This window comes from Ammospiza caudacuta, chromosome 19 (genome assembly GCF_027887145.1).
Source record: "Ammospiza caudacuta isolate bAmmCau1 chromosome 19, bAmmCau1.pri, whole genome shotgun sequence".
Taxonomy (NCBI): Eukaryota; Metazoa; Chordata; class Aves; order Passeriformes; family Passerellidae; genus Ammospiza; species Ammospiza caudacuta.
This window is the reverse complement of record NC_080611.1, coordinates 9110075-9127228: the sequence shown is the minus strand read 5'-3', so window position 1 is coordinate 9127228 and position 17154 is coordinate 9110075. Positions and strand designations below refer to the sequence as shown.

At 46.8% G+C, this 17154-nt stretch overlaps 2 protein-coding genes across 2 annotated transcripts; both read right to left on the bottom strand.

Annotated features, from left to right (window-relative positions):
- Positions 1-1286: 1286 nt before the first annotated feature.
- On the bottom strand, positions 1287-7044 carry RNF135 (ring finger protein 135). Its single transcript, XM_058817427.1, has 6 exons — positions 6712-7044; positions 5603-5689; positions 4893-5063; positions 3511-3670; positions 2988-3089; positions 1287-2200 (listed from the first exon to the last, which is right to left on the bottom strand). Exons 1-6 carry the CDS (start codon positions 7042-7044, stop codon positions 1665-1667), a joined length of 1389 nt encoding a protein of 462 aa, XP_058673410.1. The 3' UTR covers positions 1287-1664.
- A 1307-nt stretch (positions 7045-8351) lies between these two features.
- On the bottom strand, positions 8352-15475 carry ADAP2 (ArfGAP with dual PH domains 2). Its single transcript, XM_058817308.1, has 10 exons — positions 15385-15475; positions 14220-14350; positions 13449-13540; positions 13241-13326; positions 12794-12903; positions 12000-12146; positions 11199-11282; positions 10727-10789; positions 9430-9507; positions 8352-8867 (listed from the first exon to the last, which is right to left on the bottom strand). The coding sequence occupies exons 1-10, from the start codon at positions 15473-15475 to the stop codon at positions 8658-8660; spliced, it is 1092 nt and encodes a 363-aa protein (XP_058673291.1). The 3' UTR covers positions 8352-8657.
- Between the last annotated feature and the right edge of the window lie 1679 nt (positions 15476-17154).

Genomic DNA, 17154 nt, shown 5'->3' with positions numbered 1-17154 from the left:
GGCTGCGCGGCGGCTGCGCGGGGCGGCGGCCGCCCCTGAGGGCGCGGGCGGGAGGCGGCGGCTCCCCCGGGCCGGCCGCGACCGCAGCGAGCGCTGAGGGACGGCCCGGGGCACCCGGAGCACCCCGGGATGACAGAATCAGTGAGGGTGCAAAAGACTTCCGAGATCATCCTGTCCAACCTATGGCCAACACCACCGTGTCACCCACCCCGCGGCACCGAGAGCCAAGCCCGGTCCTTCCCTACACCCCCAGGGAGGGTGGCTCCAACCCGGGCAGCCCGTCCCAAGGCTTAATCACCGACTCAGGAAATTCTTCCCAATGTTCAAATAGTGACACAGAGGGTTCCCATCTGCACTGTGTGCTGTTAGGGTGCTGTTGCTGTGATCCAAACCACAACAAATTGCTGCCCCTGGGCACTACGGCACAACTCATATGTGGAAATTGGGGATATCCAGCGCCTTCATGCTGCAGCTGCTGTTTTTCCAGATAAACTAGCAAAGGACACCTCAACATTAACAAGGCAGTGGCTTCGGCTGTCCCAGGAAAGCCACCCCAGCCTTGGAGACACTGAATGGCACACCCGGGGATCACATAAATGTGCATTTAGGCCATCAGTGTTCAGTGCCAGCAGAGAGCCTCTCTGATGGAGAGCAGCAGTTCTGTCAATCACTTTAAAAGACAAGGAGCTCCATTCCATTAAATGGAATAGTTGAATCCCACATGCTTTATTCACAATAAACTATCTATTTTGTCAATTCTGGAATGCCAGAGTCTTCCTGAGAAAGCTTTTGCTTCTTGGGAATGCTGTTTTCAGTGTGCCTGCATGAAGCAGTGGATCTCTCAAATCAAGCTGTCCATAGGTTTTGTGGGACCTCAGCTCTGGTTCCTTCACAACCCAAAAGCAACTGAGAACCTCTTGCTTTGTCTCAGGCTCACTGGCAAGACCAGATGGTCCTTCCCATGTCAAAGTCCTGTTTGCAGGCCCTTTAAAAGGGCACTAAAGTGACCACATGATTTATTAGCTGGTATAAACATACCCCAACATCTGCTTCCACAAGCATGCCCATGGTCACACCACCACCAGGACAGACAACCCTTTGGCCAGGGCAAGACTAAAATATGGTTCTGGGGAGATGATGTTCTTCTGGGACACCTCCCTGAAGGGTCAGGTCCTCAAATCCAAAGCCTATTTCACAGTTGATCAGTAACATTCTTACCCTCTGAGCATTCCTTAATCAATCAGATCTGTCTAAAGAAAACTCAATTGACAGAAAGTAATGGCATAATCTGTTCTTCTGTATTTTTTCATATCAATATAGGAAAAATGAGGTCAATGAGAAAGGCTTATCCCCAACATTAGAGCTTCCATAGTCCATTCTTTCTAGGAATATCCTGGGACTACTTAAAGCTGCTTGAGAAACCCATCTGATTCCTACAGGGGGGATTACTGCCTTTAGCACAGGCTGATATTGCTTTAATGAAGTTTGGCTAGACCAGAGCACAGCATGAAGAGAAGCACAGCAGACAGAAGTATCAGTGGCTGATTCCCAGGAAATTCTGGGTAGTTATGCATTCATTCCTTGGTACACTCCTGTGCTAAACACTGAGGCTTTTATAGAAACTCTGCAGTCACTGGCAAAATTGTCCCTGTTCTCAGTAGGCTTCATCTCCTGTTTGGCTGACTTATAGTTAAAGATCCATTTGTTTCTAGAGTGTACAGCCAGAAAGCAGGGTAGAGAGGATCTGAGGTACTGATTTCAAAGGTGTGCAAAAGCATTTCTTTGTCAGCAATGGAGTAAAATGACACAGTCTTCTTCTGTAGCTCCAAGAAAACTCCAACCTTCAGTGGTTTGTCCTTATGCAATAATGTTTCTTGATTCTTATGCCATGCTGACAGCTGTTTTTTAGGACCCAGCCATTCTACACACCAGGAATGCTCAGTTCTTCCCAATTTGTCCCTTTTACCAATCATCGCATGAGCAACTCCAACAGCCCACCCATCACTGTCCTTGGTAATTACTTCCCAGTAGTGGCACCCAGTAGAGAAGCCCTGTGAACACATGACCTGGCTGATGCAGAATCTCTTGGGTGATGGTTGATAACTGGCCAGGTGGCTGGAAACCATCACCCTCCTGTTCTGGGCTGTGAGTGCCAGGCGCTCGTGTACTCTTGTGGGGTCAAAAGTCACATCCTCTGCCCCTGGAAGGCAGAAAGAAAAATATTCTCACAGGCAGGCAACAAGAAGGCAGGTGCATCCCTGCTCCAGAAGAGAAATGAAACCCAATGATCAAACCATAAACCTGAATCAAAGTTCAAAAATCCTCAATCAAGCACTATCAACTGTATCCTGGGCATACTGAAACATGTAACAGGCACAACTGTGTAAATATCCATGACAGACTCATATGCACTCCAATGGAAAGGTGAAAGTACCTTGCATCCTACCAGATGGATTTTATTCCTACCCACAATCTTTTTTTTTTTAAAATTACCTTTCTGTCAATAAAAAAATGGGATGCTTACCTTCATAAAGCTTACAGTCATCTGTTCACTGGGACACGTTCTTACTTATTTTATCAGCAAAAACATTTGTTTGCTGTGTTAAGCTACAGCTGTAGTAGAGTGTGTTGACTGCAAAAATGGTCTGTCAAAATGCTGCAGAATTCAAGTAACAACTGCAATAACTACAGCTTAACAGCAAAGAGCAGTGGCTGCCTGAACACCAGCTCAGACTCCACAGGCAGCACAAGCCACCACACAGCTTACACAGAACAGGTTTCTTATCTCTTTTTTATCCTACATCCGCAGTCAGGTACAATGTTACATTATGTGCCAGTAACTGATTCATTCATGGCAACTCCATTGTGTTCCATGGCTCAGTAAACAGCCACATTTCCTGCTGATGTTGGCAGGACAGTTTTCTTCAGCAAACTCAGTCTCAGGGTCACCTGGATGTGTTGAGAGTCCTGCTGGCTGGGATACTTACACTGGGAAAACTGGCTGGAAATGGCTGGTTCAGGACTTTCAGCTGCAGACTCTGGAGGTGATGAGCTGACACTTGGCTCCTGGTCTGAGTCTGGAGGATGCACTAAATACAAAAATGAGTGAAGTGTTAAGGCATTTCTTCAAAATGTACACAGGAAGTATTTAAGCTTCTAAAGGAAAACACACCTTAAATAAACCCAGCTACTTGTTCAAGTGCAAAACAAGGAGCTGCATTTTTTGATTGTATAAATTACAAAGAACATGTAGGCAAACATTTTAACCCAAAATTAACAAAACACTCTATGCTGCTGTGGTCAGAGGGGAACTGTCAGAAGAGTGAGATGGGTAAAGCAGTTGGATCATTCTGTGAAGATGAAGCAGTTTCTGTCTTAAAAATTTTTACAGTGTTCTTTAGTATTTGCTGAGTATTGTGTTTCTTGTTTTATCTGCACAAAGTAATTTTTTACTCTATTTGCTAAATCCCCTGCCTTTAAGAAAAAGATTTCAAAATAAGGGAAACTCACCTGGTGAGAGATGCTGAGCATAATTCTCCAAGAGTAAAATTTCCAACTTTCTCTTAAGATCTTCCACAGCACTTTTGACAACATTAAGCTTTTCATCAAGTGTAATTTTATTTATTGTCAAAGGTGAGCCTTCGTGCCTCTGCCCCTCACATAAGTCTCTCTAATAATGAAAGAAGGATCAAGGGAAAGATGTAAACAGCAGCAGTTATTTAATCTCACAGATCAGATTATAATATAAAGGCCAAGTGGAAAAAGAGCAGTGATCTCTCCAAGAATCTTACTCTTTGTATCAAAAGTTTCCTTTATAGGACAGTTACCTGAGCAAAACAACCTGAAATCTCATAGAAAACAGTGAAAGATATTCTTATTAAAAAATAAAAAGACTGTGTTTTCCCCAAGAAAACCAAGAATGCAACTAATTTTTCTTTTATAGATATATATCACAACTTCCTTAAGTATTCATATGAATACACGAAGTTGCTCTCTTTACTTCCTTCTTCTTCTTCTTCTTCTAGAACCGAAACCAAAAGTATGAAAATGTCTCAGTGTGAGGAAAGGGTAAAGCTACTTTTCCTAAATTTAGAAATTGTGGAAATCTACATCTGAAGTTGCTCTGTTGGTCTGTGTGTACAGTCTGTAGGAGGAAACAGCCTTTTGGAGGCTGGATTCATCTCCTTTGCAGGAGGATATCTCAGGTAGGCCAGATAACACTGAAAGTACCCATTCCTCCTCACTGCCTGCAACAGGACCCTGGATCAGGTGAATTCCAGTGTGGGCACCTGTGTCTGGGTCCTGGAAGTCTAATTCTGCCTCATGGCACTGCTCCACCCAGTGAGCCCCACTCCAAATTCCTGCTGGCTAACTTGCATCACTTGGCACTGCTGTTTTCAACATCAAACCTGGCTCTGCACAATTTGAAGTGCTTTAACTGCACCTTTTGAGAGCCCTTGACGTGTTTTCCACAAGAAAACAAACATTGAATAACAAAATATTGAATAACTCTGTGAGTTTTTTACCTTGCATACCTTTGTGTAAATACAAATTCTGGAAAATAAAAATATCATGAAAGATCTTAACTTTAGATTTGACTGAGGACTGAATTTCAGCACTGCAGCTCCCACTTCATTCCAGCTCACCAATATCTTCAGAAAAAATCTAGTTCTGAATTCCATTCCCAGCCTGTGCCTCCCTCAGTACTTTTTTTTCCTCTGAATTTCTCAGCCCAAACTCTCCCTGCTGACAGCAAAGTCCATGGATTGGCACCATTGTCTTTATGAGAATGGTGCAGTGGGGACCTCAAAGGTGCTCTGTACATATTCAGCTACCCCAGACAGTGATCTTGAGTTTCTACCCACATTCTGCCACCTCATTTCATCACTTACAGTTTGGGCTTTGATGTCTGTGAGCTGGTGAATAGTCTCTTCAATTTTCTGTTGAGCAGCTTTTTGCTGTTGTTCAATGAACATCAGTGTGTTTCTCTCCTGTCTTTCAACATATTCCTTCATGCAACAGAAATCTTTAATAATCTGGCTTTTGATCTGAGATGTATATTCCTGAAAGGCAGAAAATATGGAGATCATTGTGTGGTTAGGAAAGATGCATGGAATATGAGAATTACTGCCCTATCCAATGTGCTCTTTGACTGACCCCTGCAGACCAGAAAACTTTGTTCAAAGGAATAAAATACATTTGACACTATCCTGCATTACCTGCAATGAGATTTTGGGCATGGTAAGGATCATGAATATTTTATGGCCAGTGGAGTCTGCTTGACAGCTCAGAAAGTTCAATATTCCCTCTTATGATTTGTAATTTGCATCTCAGCATACCAGAAACATTCAGGCTACTCCTGGGATAAGGAGAAAAATGCAACAATCCACAATTCCAGTGGCCTTTGTGCCAGCCAAGACACAAATTAGTGCAGCTGATGCCATATATTCATTCTCATCAGTAAAAACAGAATTGTGACAGAAAGGAAGGAAACAAAAAGGCAGATTCCAGCTCTGAACTGGAAGGCAACCCTGCAGTCAAACACATCTCCAGCCCAGAACAGTGCAAAATTTACTGTAGGTGATGACTGTACAATGTGTACCTTTGTTTTATTGAGGTCTTTCCTCAACAGGTGGATGCTCTCTGCAGTTATTTCTTGTTGCTTGGAGCTCTCCCATATTTCTTCCTCCTTTAAAGTGACACATTGGACTATTTATCTATATAAACCTCAGAGAAAGCATAACTAGGCTAAGCTGCAGGATAATAAAAATTCCCTACATGACTGACATTAGTTAAGCAATGGATTGTTTGAGGAGGTGCCTGAGAGACACAATTCTGAGTAGGAATAATCACAATGAAGTCAACATCAACAATCACCAATTAATTAGGTATTCAACTATAATTGCGAGCTTCGATATGCTCTAAGCTTGACTGAAAAAGATACATATGTGCTAAAATAATGAAGGCCAATATATTTTTCTCATCTCCTCCTCTGGGAGTCGTTTTAAGCAGAGACCTAGATCATGAATCTGTCCCATTTTGTGCCATGAAGCTGGGTGGAGCTGTAGCACTGTCTAATAACGCTATGTATCCTTTCAGCAGCCTCCAATGCAGTGCTGATGCAATAAATAACCCCCAGCACAAAGAAATCACTTACTACTTTTGTGCATCAGCTGAATATGTACAGGAATTAGTTCTTCTAATTGAGCTGTGCAGCTCTCAATGTGTCAGACACCAGCACTCAGCCCCAAACACTGTGAGCCGAACCCATGTGGTCAATGTGTTGCTGTGCCGCGGGATGGAACCCCGAGCTGTCTCGTGGGATGGAACCCCGGCCATGGAACCCGGGCTGTGCCGTGGGATGGAACCCCGAGCTGTGCCGTGGGATGGAACCCCGAGCTGTGCCGTGGGATGGAACCCCGAGCTGTGCCGTGGGATGGAACCCCGAGCTGTGCCGTGGGATGGAACCCCGGCCATGGAACCCGGGCTGTGCCGTGGGATGGAACCCCGAGCTGTGCCGTGGGATGGAACCCGGGCTGTCCCGAGTGCCGCTCTTGCTGTCCCAGAATGCGACGGGCAGGACTCCCTGGTGTCGGGGGATGTCATCCCGGGATGTAACCCCGGGATGTCCCGGGGTGTCGCGGAGGAGCCCCAGGATGTCGAGAGGTGAAGCTCCCGGTGTCGGGGAGCCCGGGCTGCCTCCGGCCGTACCTTCTCCCCACGTCCCCGCCCCGCCGAGCTCAGGCCGTTGCAGGCAGCAGCTCCATGGGCTCCCGGCTCCTCCTGTGCATCCAACTCTTCCTTCAGCTCCCGCGGGATGAAGCTGAGCAGCGCGGCCAGCTCGCGGTTGGGCCGCAGCTGCTGAGGCTCGAAGGGGCTCCGGCAGAGCGGGCAGCGGGCGCTGGGCCGGCCCGCGCAGTAGCAGAGGATGCAGCCCCGGCAGAAGCTGTGGCCGCAGCCCGGGAGCCGCACGGGCTCCGCGAAGAGCTGCAGGCAGCAGGAGCACTGCAGCTCCAGCCCCTCCAGCTCCAGCACGGCGGCCATGGCCGGGCCCGGGGCGGAGCGCAGCGGCCGCGCGGTTTCGATTCCCCCGGGCCCCTCCTCCGGTGCCGAGAACGGCCCGGGCGCGCCGGCTCTGCCGTGCCCAGCTCTGCCCCGCTTTGCTTTGCTCTGCCCCGCTCTGCCCTGCTTTGCTTTGCTCTGCCCCGCTCTGCTCTGCCCCGCTCTGCTCTATTCTCCTCTGCCCTTCTCACGTGCCTTGGTCGCACGATTTGGGCTGCCGGTGGAAATGAACTGTGACGCAGAACTCTCTAGAGCCTGGCCTTCGCTTTCATTGACTGTCCAAAAAAGTCCCCGTTATCTGCACTATTTAATTTCCACTGTGAATTTCCCGATTTTGTAATAGCGAGAGTTGCTGACATGGGCAGTCTGGTGACCCAGCCGGGAGAGCAGGGGCACAGCACAGCACAGTGCAGACCTTGTCTGACTGAAGTCCGGGCTACTGGAGGGACCAAACCCTTCTGAGGTCATCCCAAGCTACTCAGGTCATCTCAAAATAACAATTAACAATGAAGACTGGCATTGTGCCTTGTACAACTCAAAAGCTGCTCTCTGTTGATTTCAGGAGCTGCAGGATTAGGCTGTTTAATAGAATTGCTGAACCACCATGTGAGCTAGAACGAATGGGGTTGTGTGGGGCAGAGCCTGGAACACAGGGAAGTTCATGGGAGCATACCAATACATAAAACTGCTGCACATTACTCGGAGCTGGACAAGGAGCTGGCTGAGAAAGGCAGAATGATGAACCAATTCAATTCCTTTGCACTATTGGGCGAGTGGGGCTGGGGGAGAAAGAAGAATTAGTGTCACTAATTCCTGCAAATATTGGCACTTCTCATTTCTGTAAAAAAAGAACTATTTAAAGTATCTCAAGACTAGCTGGCAATTGTCAGCAGAAGGTGGAAGCCTCACCAGAAACTTGGTCTGCAAGACTTCCTCTTGATTTGCAAAATAAGGCTATCTGTAAAGAAGAATTAAATGTGTGAATTACTTGCTGCTTGGTAGAACCAGATCTCAGACTTTGTCTTGAGGCATGGAACACTCAGTGCTCTGTGTCAGCCAGGGCAATCTCCATCAGCTCCTGCACAGTGGTACCTGATGAGAAGGCTCCCCTCCAACACCGAACATCAGTCCTCATTCATGGAGTGTTTGTGAGCAAGTCGCTAAAGAAAATACTTTTAAAACTTGCTTCTGCCTTTCAATATTCACTTTAATCAAGCTCATTAAGCTTCATCTGTTCCTGGGTGAGCCAGATCAATGTATGCTCTTCCTTTACTCTTGACACATTCACTGAGGCACCGTGTGGGGTTGTGCTTTGGAAAAAAATCATTGGATGTTGGATTTGCCACTCACATAATAGCCAAACAGTAGAGACTGCTGAAAGCAAGGAGCTAGAAGAATCCGTGTGATTCCATTACAGGACTGGGTCCATTACAGTATCCTCCACACCTTAAACTTGGCTTGTTTTTTTATTGTGCCAGAAATGTAGTGCTGTAAGAAACATTTATCCCACTCTGCTGAAAACAACCCTGTTCCTGTGTGGCCAGAGGCTGCAGCTAGATGGAATGTAGCTGCCTGCCTGCTCCTCCCTGTGGACATCAGAGCTGGGTGATGACTCCATTCAAGGCATCCATCCACTCCTTCTGCTGCCTGTCATTGTCACAGATAAACACAAACTCTCTCACCGGCGTGACCAGAGTGATCACTGGCTTCTTCTTCTTCACCCAGACTTTCTGGGGCAAATCATCTCGTACTTCATATCCCTCATCCTTCCTTCCAATGGAAACCTGGCCCTGTGCAAATGCATCCTGGGAAGAAGGAGGCAGAAAACAGCCATTAGCCAGCAGAGAGTGGAGCTCCAGCAGACACTGCCCTGTCCTTGACATGGGACAGGATGTGGGGATGCGTGGAGGGGAACCGATGACACAGACTGGTGACACCAGCAGGGAACACACAAAGGGCATTTTGCACTCACAGGCATTCTAAGGAGGAGAAGGCAGGGTCCCACCCTCACAGAGCTGGTTGGTGGGTGTTCAGAAGGGACAGGAAAGGACATTCCCATGGCTAAAGCAGGACATTGGGGCTGTCAGCTGGAATGTTGCTCATCTTGGCTAAGGTTACAGGCACAGAGGCACTAGGGCTGGGGGAGAGGGGACATGAACCACAGGCAGCAGTTACTTTTAAAAGATTCTTTCTCACAGCCACTGTACAGGCCAGAGTTCCCAACCAGCTCAGCTTCAGAGACATCCTTTGGCAAGGGAGATGGGCTCTCGAGGCTGGGCCTGCTCCAGTCTGGCAGAGCCACTGGAAAAGGTGGATGAGAACAGACCCTTCCTCCCCACCTGCTTCATGAAAGAACACTCCTCTTACCAGTGGATTTTTAAAGTACAGCAGGTTCCTTTCCTGAGAATCCAAGCAGAACCAGCGTACCTTAAAGGCCTCCTTCTGCTGCAAGGAAATGGTAGAAATTCTTTAAAGACCCAAGTCTCAAAGCAGACTTTGGTCTATTCAAATCCCAGGACCACTTAAATGACTTGGAGCTGGAGGTTCAGTTTCCTTCATCCCTGCAACTGATAACAGGACTGCTGTGTGCAGCCCTCAGCCCTCTCCTCTCCCTGGGCTCAAAATACAGATTTACATTTAATAACAATCCTTTGGACAGGGAAGTAATCAAATTAACAGGATTAAGGAAGTTGCATGAAATGGATTGAAAGCACTGCAGAGAACAACCCCTGAGTGGTGATAGTGAAAAGAGTGAGCAATCAATTTCAACAATCTGATCAGGGAGGTTGTCCCTGGAATTTTGGGTGTACAATATTAGTTGGGTTTTTTTAGGTGCCAATTCCATCAGCTACACTTACCTGACCACTCCTGAGCTATTAATTGCTCCAGGCTGAACGGAAGAGGCCTCTTCTAGGACTCAACTCAGTTTAAGCAGAATTTAGGCCTCAGTAGAAAAACACAAATCTTTCATCCTCTGTGCAAATACCTGCAGAAGAGGTGTTGGGACACTGGCACCAAAGCTGGGCCAAACCCCATCATATTCAGTATCAGCACTGCACTGCTGAACTTTATAATAGGACCTGGCTCATGGTTCACTCAGCGGAGAGCAAGGCAAGAAGTGGCTGTGTTCAAACAAGACCTCAGATCTTTATCTCCTCCTTCAGCAGTGCCCAAAACCCTGCTCTTCTGTTCCAAGAGTACTGGCCCAAACACTTCCCACAATAAAACAAACCAAACTATTGGCTTCACTGTAGAGAAATTTGCTCAAATGACACTTTGCTGCTCTAAGTGGATGTGACTTAAGTGCAATGGACTCTTAAGTGAAACAGAGAAATGGGGGAGGTCAGCACATCATGTTCTGCTGTAGCAGGAGCTGCAGCTAGCAGATACAACAATCCCTGTGGTGTTGTGTAATAGCACTTTGCGTGTCCATTGACAGCTAATCCACCTTGCTTATTCTTCAAGGATTCTTCTTCCCAATCTTATTTTCCACACAAAATAAAACATGGTCCCAAAGAACATGACAGGTTTGAATATGGTTTCTTTTATCAACCCAGGAAGCAGAGAGTCACTGAGCAAATAATTTACAAGTCAGGATCATTGAACTACCAAATATTCTCTATCTGGAATGATCCTGTTTGTGTAATGCCAAATGTGCACTTACTTTTGGTCCTGTTTTCTCCATATATCCTTCTTTGACAAAACTTCTTGTGATCCTGGGTATGAGCTAGGAGAACACAAACACAAAAAAAGTCTGTGTCTGTCCCAGCCAAAACCAGGACAGGCTGTCTCATTCAAGATTGCATTTCTGCTCTGTTTTTGTGAAAGTTAATCACCATCAATTGCGGCTTTGGGGTCTGGGATTTTTTTGGCTGCTTGGTAAAGGGAAGTAAGAAGGAACATAACATTTTTTTCTTACAGATTACACTGTGTAAGAATCACATGGAGACTTTAAGGCCTTAAATGTCAACCAAGTTTTGGCATGTTATTCAGTGTGGCTTTTTCTTCTACCTCTTCTGTCCATTCCCTGGACCCAAGTGCTGCTTTTTAAGCACCTGACTCTGTCAGAAGAAGTGAGAAAATGTCTTCCCATGCTATATTTGGCTAGACTGCTTCAAACCCTGTTGAGTTCTCACCTCAGGCTCAGGGAGATTTGGGAAGGTTGTTCTGAGATAATGGTAACGTGCTGCCCGAATGGCATTGAACCAGTCAACAATCTCCTGGGGAAACAGCAAACACAAACATCAACAAGAAGAGTAAGAGCACTGCTTCTCCAAAATGCCTTTCTCCTTCCTTGTGACCTCTTTGTAAAGAGGTACTTTCTCCCCAAGGGGCAGAGAGGGTCAGTGATTTGCCCCAGACACCTGAAAAACATTGACCCTTGAAAATAATTTAAGAATGCCCCTCCTGGGAGGTCCAAGACATTCTCAGCATGGACAGTCACCCAAGTCTGTATACACAGGCTTTTTCAGTTGATTCAGTTATGGGTTGTTTAGAAACCTCTGCCTGGAAAGACACAAGAACTCTGGTGAAGGAAGAAACAGAAGTCTAACAATATCTATAGGGATACTTTTTAAAATTATCATTGTTGGCTTGGAAATAATGTAGAACAATATTCTTTATGCGTGCCAAGAATTTACCATGAAATTGTAAGAAAAACCCACATAAAACCATGAGGCAGTTACCTTACAGAGATTTACATCCATGTACCACTTCAGACTATCCAAAGGGTGAGGTTGAATATATGCCCCAACAGAAAAGGAGCAGGATGCTACAGTTAGATGCTACAGTTAGGAGTATCAAATTCTGCAACTTGCTATATTCTACAAGTCTTAGTGATCCCAACTAAAACCAGATCTTGCAGACACAGTAACTCTTCCAAAATACAGATCCAACATCTAAGCATCTGCTTACTCCAGAATCTCCATTATATTCACCTTTCCACTTTCGTGATAGACAAAAAGGTTCCTTGTTTGACCATCTGTGATGTATGTGATCTGCAGCCCATGATTGTGTCCTATTTTCTCCACCTGGAACATTGCATTCAGAGTCTCAACGCTGATAACGGCTTTTGGAACTTTGGACTGTGAAATGAAAAGCATCACTTTATTAAAGTGTTCTCAGGGAATGTACTGCAGGACAGATCAGCTGCATGAGACCAAACCCCTACTGAGAAGAAAGCAGATGTCCTAAAATATCTGAATATTGCATATACTGAAACATAAAGCCTTAACTATATGCAACATAAAACCACTTAGATTCCTCCACAAATGCTGGATCACTACTGAAGAGGGCTGGGTGTGCACTGCAAGGGACAGGGATATCTCCATCCTCCCAGTCAGAGAACAGTTAGCTCCAGTGTCTCACAGAAAGGAGTCATGAGAGAACCCTGCTGCAGGAGCAGATGAGAGGATATTTTGGTAATGGAAGAGGTAACAACTGCCAGCAGATCTCTTCTTTGTTTTCCTATTCAACTGCCAGTACCCATTTCCTTTGTTCACTAAGAAGGAGGAGGCTGCAAGGCTGAGATAAGGGAAGAGAAAAAGAACTAAATCCAAAATTGCCCAATATACCACATATATTAAGGGAGAAACTTGTCCACTCCTCTAAGCACAGGCTGGCCACAAAACTAGAAACAAAGCTACTTGTGCTGGGTTTTGCCCACAAAGAGCAAGGTCTGAGGGTGGGTGTAGACCTGCTACCTATGGCCAGCTCTGGCTGAAGAACTCACTTCTTTGGTGTAGTACTTCATCAGCCCTTCCTTTGCTGACAGGAGAAACTGCCTCTTCTGGAACTGTCTGCGTCCCTTCCCAAGCTTCCAGAGGCATCCTTCACGGCTGCCTGCAGAGCAGACAGGAAAGTGTCAGACAAGGGTGGCACAAGGGCAGGACTATTTAGCTAAGGTGATATGGCACAGTTTCAAGTCTCTTCTCCATCTGAGAATTTTCCCCTCATGAAAAAATAAGTGGAAGAAATAGAGAACTGTAAGACCTGAATATACCCTTGCACTTGTGTAAGTGCCTTTTCTTAGGAGTTTCTTCTCAAAGCTAGACTCAAAGCAGTGACTGCACATTCAGCAGTTCAAATGTGACAAGCCAACCTTAGAGATCTCCAAAGCTGCCAACAGAACATTGTGCTGTTGGCCTTGAGACTGAGACCTCCCTGACAATCCTTTTACCTGCAGAACAGGGATCATGGCAGACTCCAGTGTCAAGAAATTCCTCACGCTCATATTTAGCTCTAATCCACTGCTGTCTTAAAACCCTGAAAGAGGAAAACATGGATAAAGCTGATCTGTCTCTACTCTAGCTTCAGCAGCCAGCCAGGGAGACCTGAAAGGGAAGCAAATGCAAAGGTCTGCAGCAGTGAAGACACCATCAACTTACATGCAGTCATGAGACTTGGGGATGTAATAGTATGGAGGGACCTTTGCCTCATATTTAGCTTTGGCCCAGAGATTTCCGTGATTCCTCATAAACTGAAATACAAAATTAATTACAGTTAGGTGTGCCACTGCAAATCAACACCAAGTCATAAACACAGAATGTGACTTGTATCAAAGGGTGTGATGCACTTTTTTCTGAGTCTTGCCATAACTCTCAGTGTGTATTTACATACATTTATCAATTCACTTTGGCATTATAGTTTGCTGGTTTTAGGTGGATGCATCTTTGTCAGTATTTACAGTTGTGAACCATTTGTGAAGAAATACAAACTGTGGTTGTTCATGAAAAGAACAAAAGAAAAATAGGAGAACATTTATATATTATCTCCCCATTCCTTCATCTCCTCCCAGATATTAACTGTGATTGTATTATTAACACAATTCAACCAAATGCTGAGAGGCTGAACCAAAATTTAAGAAGGGTATGTTTCTTAATTGAACATACTGCCAGGAAATATCTGTGGGTTTCTAAGCCACAGGAAGAAGTTTCTGTGTATACAAAAATACACACCACAGACTGTAAGGAACATGGTCACCTAGCAGTGACCTATCAGTGTAATTTGATCGAGCAGGTCATAAAAATCCCCCTAAAGTAACCCATGCATTAACACGGCTCTGTTGCACTGTCCATGGTGGATGGCACAGGAAGGGTCCCTTCCACATGGCAGGGAAGGTTATGAAATGTGGAGAATTATTACTTTTTCCTCTATACCTCTATTAAATTGCTCTCCCAGAAGTCAAGCCGAAGGGATTTGACTCTGCTGATTTCAGGAAGATTGCGATGAATTCCAGAGCAATTCAAACAAATGAATATTCCAAGTTTGTAAGAAGCCCACTCTGGATCTAGATAAAAACACAAACAATCAATTAATACACAGGAAAAGGCACATCCACTGGCAAGGATGAAAACCCACATCTGATGCACAGTCCAGGCTTCACACCTAGTAAACACCTCGAATCCCACCCCACTGTTTATGGCTGTCACTTCACTGTGTTCAGGGGAACAATACTGGCTTTCCCCAGGGAACGATGTGGCCCCTGCACTTGTACATTCTTTAACTGCCTATTTGCTTTAAAATTAAGGTGACTGTGCAGGCAGGTGAGTGGTGATGGAAAAGCTCAGCTAATTATTATTTCTGCACGAAAAGCTGCTGTTGCTGAACTAACAGTGGCAGGAAGGCGCCGACAGTGCGCACTGTGGAGAGTACAACGGAGTACAACCCCGACAGCGCGGGCTCTGTCCGTGCCCGCGAAAGCTCCGGCTCTTGCTGCTGCTACATCCCCTGCCGCAGCTTTGACAGGCGCATCCGTACAGGCACTGAGGGTTCTGGCAGGACCATTTCCTTGGATTGCGCCACCGCCCACTTCTCCCTATCACGCTGAACAGAAGCAACTTGACGCCTCCTTCAGCTGCCGCTGGCTCCCGCCGGACCCACCCGAACGGGCACCGGCGCCAGCACGGCGCGGGGGCTCCGCCGGGTTTTCCGCGCTTTTCCTGCCCCATTCCCCGAGCTGAAAATCACCCCACGCACCCTCCTGCTCCTGCAGCCTCGTGCCCTGTCCACAAATAACCTGGGGAAGTGCCGGGTGCTGAGGTCGTTTCCCGCTCCCTTGCTGCGGTTCCCCGGCCCCGCGAGGCTCCCGAGCACCGCGTCCCGGAGCGGGCAGCGCCGCGGGACCGGAGCGGGCAGCGCCGCGGGACCGGCCGCAGCCGCCTGCGGGACACGGAGCGAGCACGGAGCGAGCGGCCCCAGCTGCGGACCGGGCCGGCCGGCGCCCACACGGCGCCACGGCCCGAGGGGGCGGTCGGCCCTCGTCACGGCCGCCGTCTCTGCTCTCTGGGAACCGAGGGGCGCTGCCCGGCGGAGCCGCCTCACCTGGGTCCCCGCAGTCGGCGCAGCGATCGTTACCGGTCCCGGCCGCCCTCTGCAGCTCCAGCAGCAGCGCCTTGTTGTGGTCGTAGTCCATCGCCCGCGGTGCCCGGCGCGGAGGCTGCGGGAGGCTCGGCCCAGCCGGCAAATGAGGAACCGGAGCGGCCCGGGACGCCCCGTCCCCTCCCGTGTCCCCGGGCGCCCCCTCCCGCCGGCGGCTCGGGGAGTGCGGCCCCCCCGGCCCGGCCCGGGGGCACCTGCCCACTGTCCCTGCCCCTGTCCCGGTCCCCCGGCACCTGCCCACTGTCCCTGCCCCTGTCCCGGCCCGGTCCCGGTCCCCCGCAGCTTTTCCTCAGAGTCGCAAGTTCTGCGCTGACATCCATTGCTAAGGGGCCCGTGTCCAGCAGGGCTCGTCCGCGCCCTCCAGGTTTGCCTCAGCCCCAGCTCTCTGTAAAAGTTTACAAAGCTGGCTGGGGAACAGAAGGGCAGCATCGACTGAAAAAGCCCCGGTACCGCCGGGGCAGGCGAGTCCCGCTCTCCCAGCGCAGCTCTGGGGGAGCTCGGTGACACCAAGCAGGGCCAGAAAAACTCTGCCCACGCATCTCAACACAGAGACAATACAGCATTTCAACCCTACTGAAAATGTTCCTCTTCCATGATAAAGCAAATGCCAAAAAGTCGTGCCTTAATATTCTGTTTATCTAAGACAAGAGAAAAGACAAAGAGAAAAATTCGAGACAAAGATTTTCAAGATGGTCAATTAATTCAGAAAAAGATTGAGGTATTTAAATATTTTCCTAGTTTCAGGTTAAATTGAATTTGCATTGCTATGGTGCAGTAGTATACACAATGCTTCTTTACTGAAGGTTATCTAAAATCTTGTAAAAACACTGTAATTTTGTAGATGACTAAACACTAGACTAGACATGTATTAACAGTTCCAAGTACTGAAACCTTTTTTCCATCTTCTAGGCACTAAACAGCATTATGCCTTTTATTTATTTGTAACTATTGTGAAGTTATGAAATACACAGCAGCAGAATATCTGAAAAAGCTGTTCAGCTACTCACATAGAATCTCTTTTCAGCATTCTCCCTCTAGAACTGTTGCATACTGGAATGTAAACGTGGATTTAATTTTCCCCAGGTAATCTTGCAAGCCATACCAAAGCTTTTTGCTAGCTTAATTTTTGTAGTGTCCTTACAAATCCTGTGGAATAAAAGGAACATTTTGTATGACATTTGGGGAGTGGTTATTTACATATATATATTTCACAAAGCCTTAAGATTGTCTTGCTCTTGAATGGGTCCTTCCCTCCTCCAACTTCTATTCTGCAGTAGCATTAACACAGTCTAAGCCTTTGAATCAGTCTTGCAACCATAACTGCTTTTTTCTATATTATTCATGGGATGGTAGAATAATGTCACCTAATTTACATTCTGGAAAGCAATATTGGAATGACAGTAAAGAGGAAAAAAAAGCTTGAAACTTGGTTGAGATTTCCCCAAGAAGAACAAAGTTGTTGGCTTTGGTTCAAAGTTGCTGTATACCTACTAATAACTGTGCTTGAATGAGAGAGTCATTGTGAAACTCCAGGGTTGTTTTTACTTCTGATTTCAAGACACAGAAGTTAGCTGGAGGGGCAGTACATAAAGGACTAACCAGGTCCCAAACTATTGCAGGAAAATGTTTTGCATCAAAAGTAGGCAAATTTCACAGTACTGGAATGGAGCTTGTGAAACATTTCCTTCTAAGCAGAGTTAGTCAAAACCAGCC

Excerpts from the sequence above, each read along its gene's own strand:
- ADAP2 (XM_058817308.1), bottom strand. The coding sequence starts at position 15,475 with ATGGACTACGACCACAACAAGGCGCTGCTGCTGGAGCTGCAGAGGGCG. Across the intron at positions 11,283-11,999 it reads TCTATCACGAAAGTGGAAAG|GAGATTGTTGACTGGTTCAA; the intron begins GTGAATATAATG and ends CTGTTTCCCCAG. Across the intron at positions 8,868-9,429 it reads TGTACTTTAAAAATCCACTG|GATGCATTTGCACAGGGCCA; the intron begins GTAAGAGGAGTG and ends CCTTCTTCCCAG.
- RNF135 (XM_058817427.1), bottom strand. The coding sequence starts at position 7,044 with ATGGCCGCCGTGCTGGAGCTGGAGGGGCTGGAGCTGCAGTGCTCCTGC. Across the intron at positions 5,690-6,711 it reads GGCGGGGACGTGGGGAGAAG|GAGGAAGAAATATGGGAGAG; the intron begins GTACGGCCGGAG and ends GTCACTTTAAAG. Across the intron at positions 5,064-5,602 it reads AAGACCTCAATAAAACAAAG|GAATATACATCTCAGATCAA; the intron begins GTACACATTGTA and ends TCTGCCTTTCAG.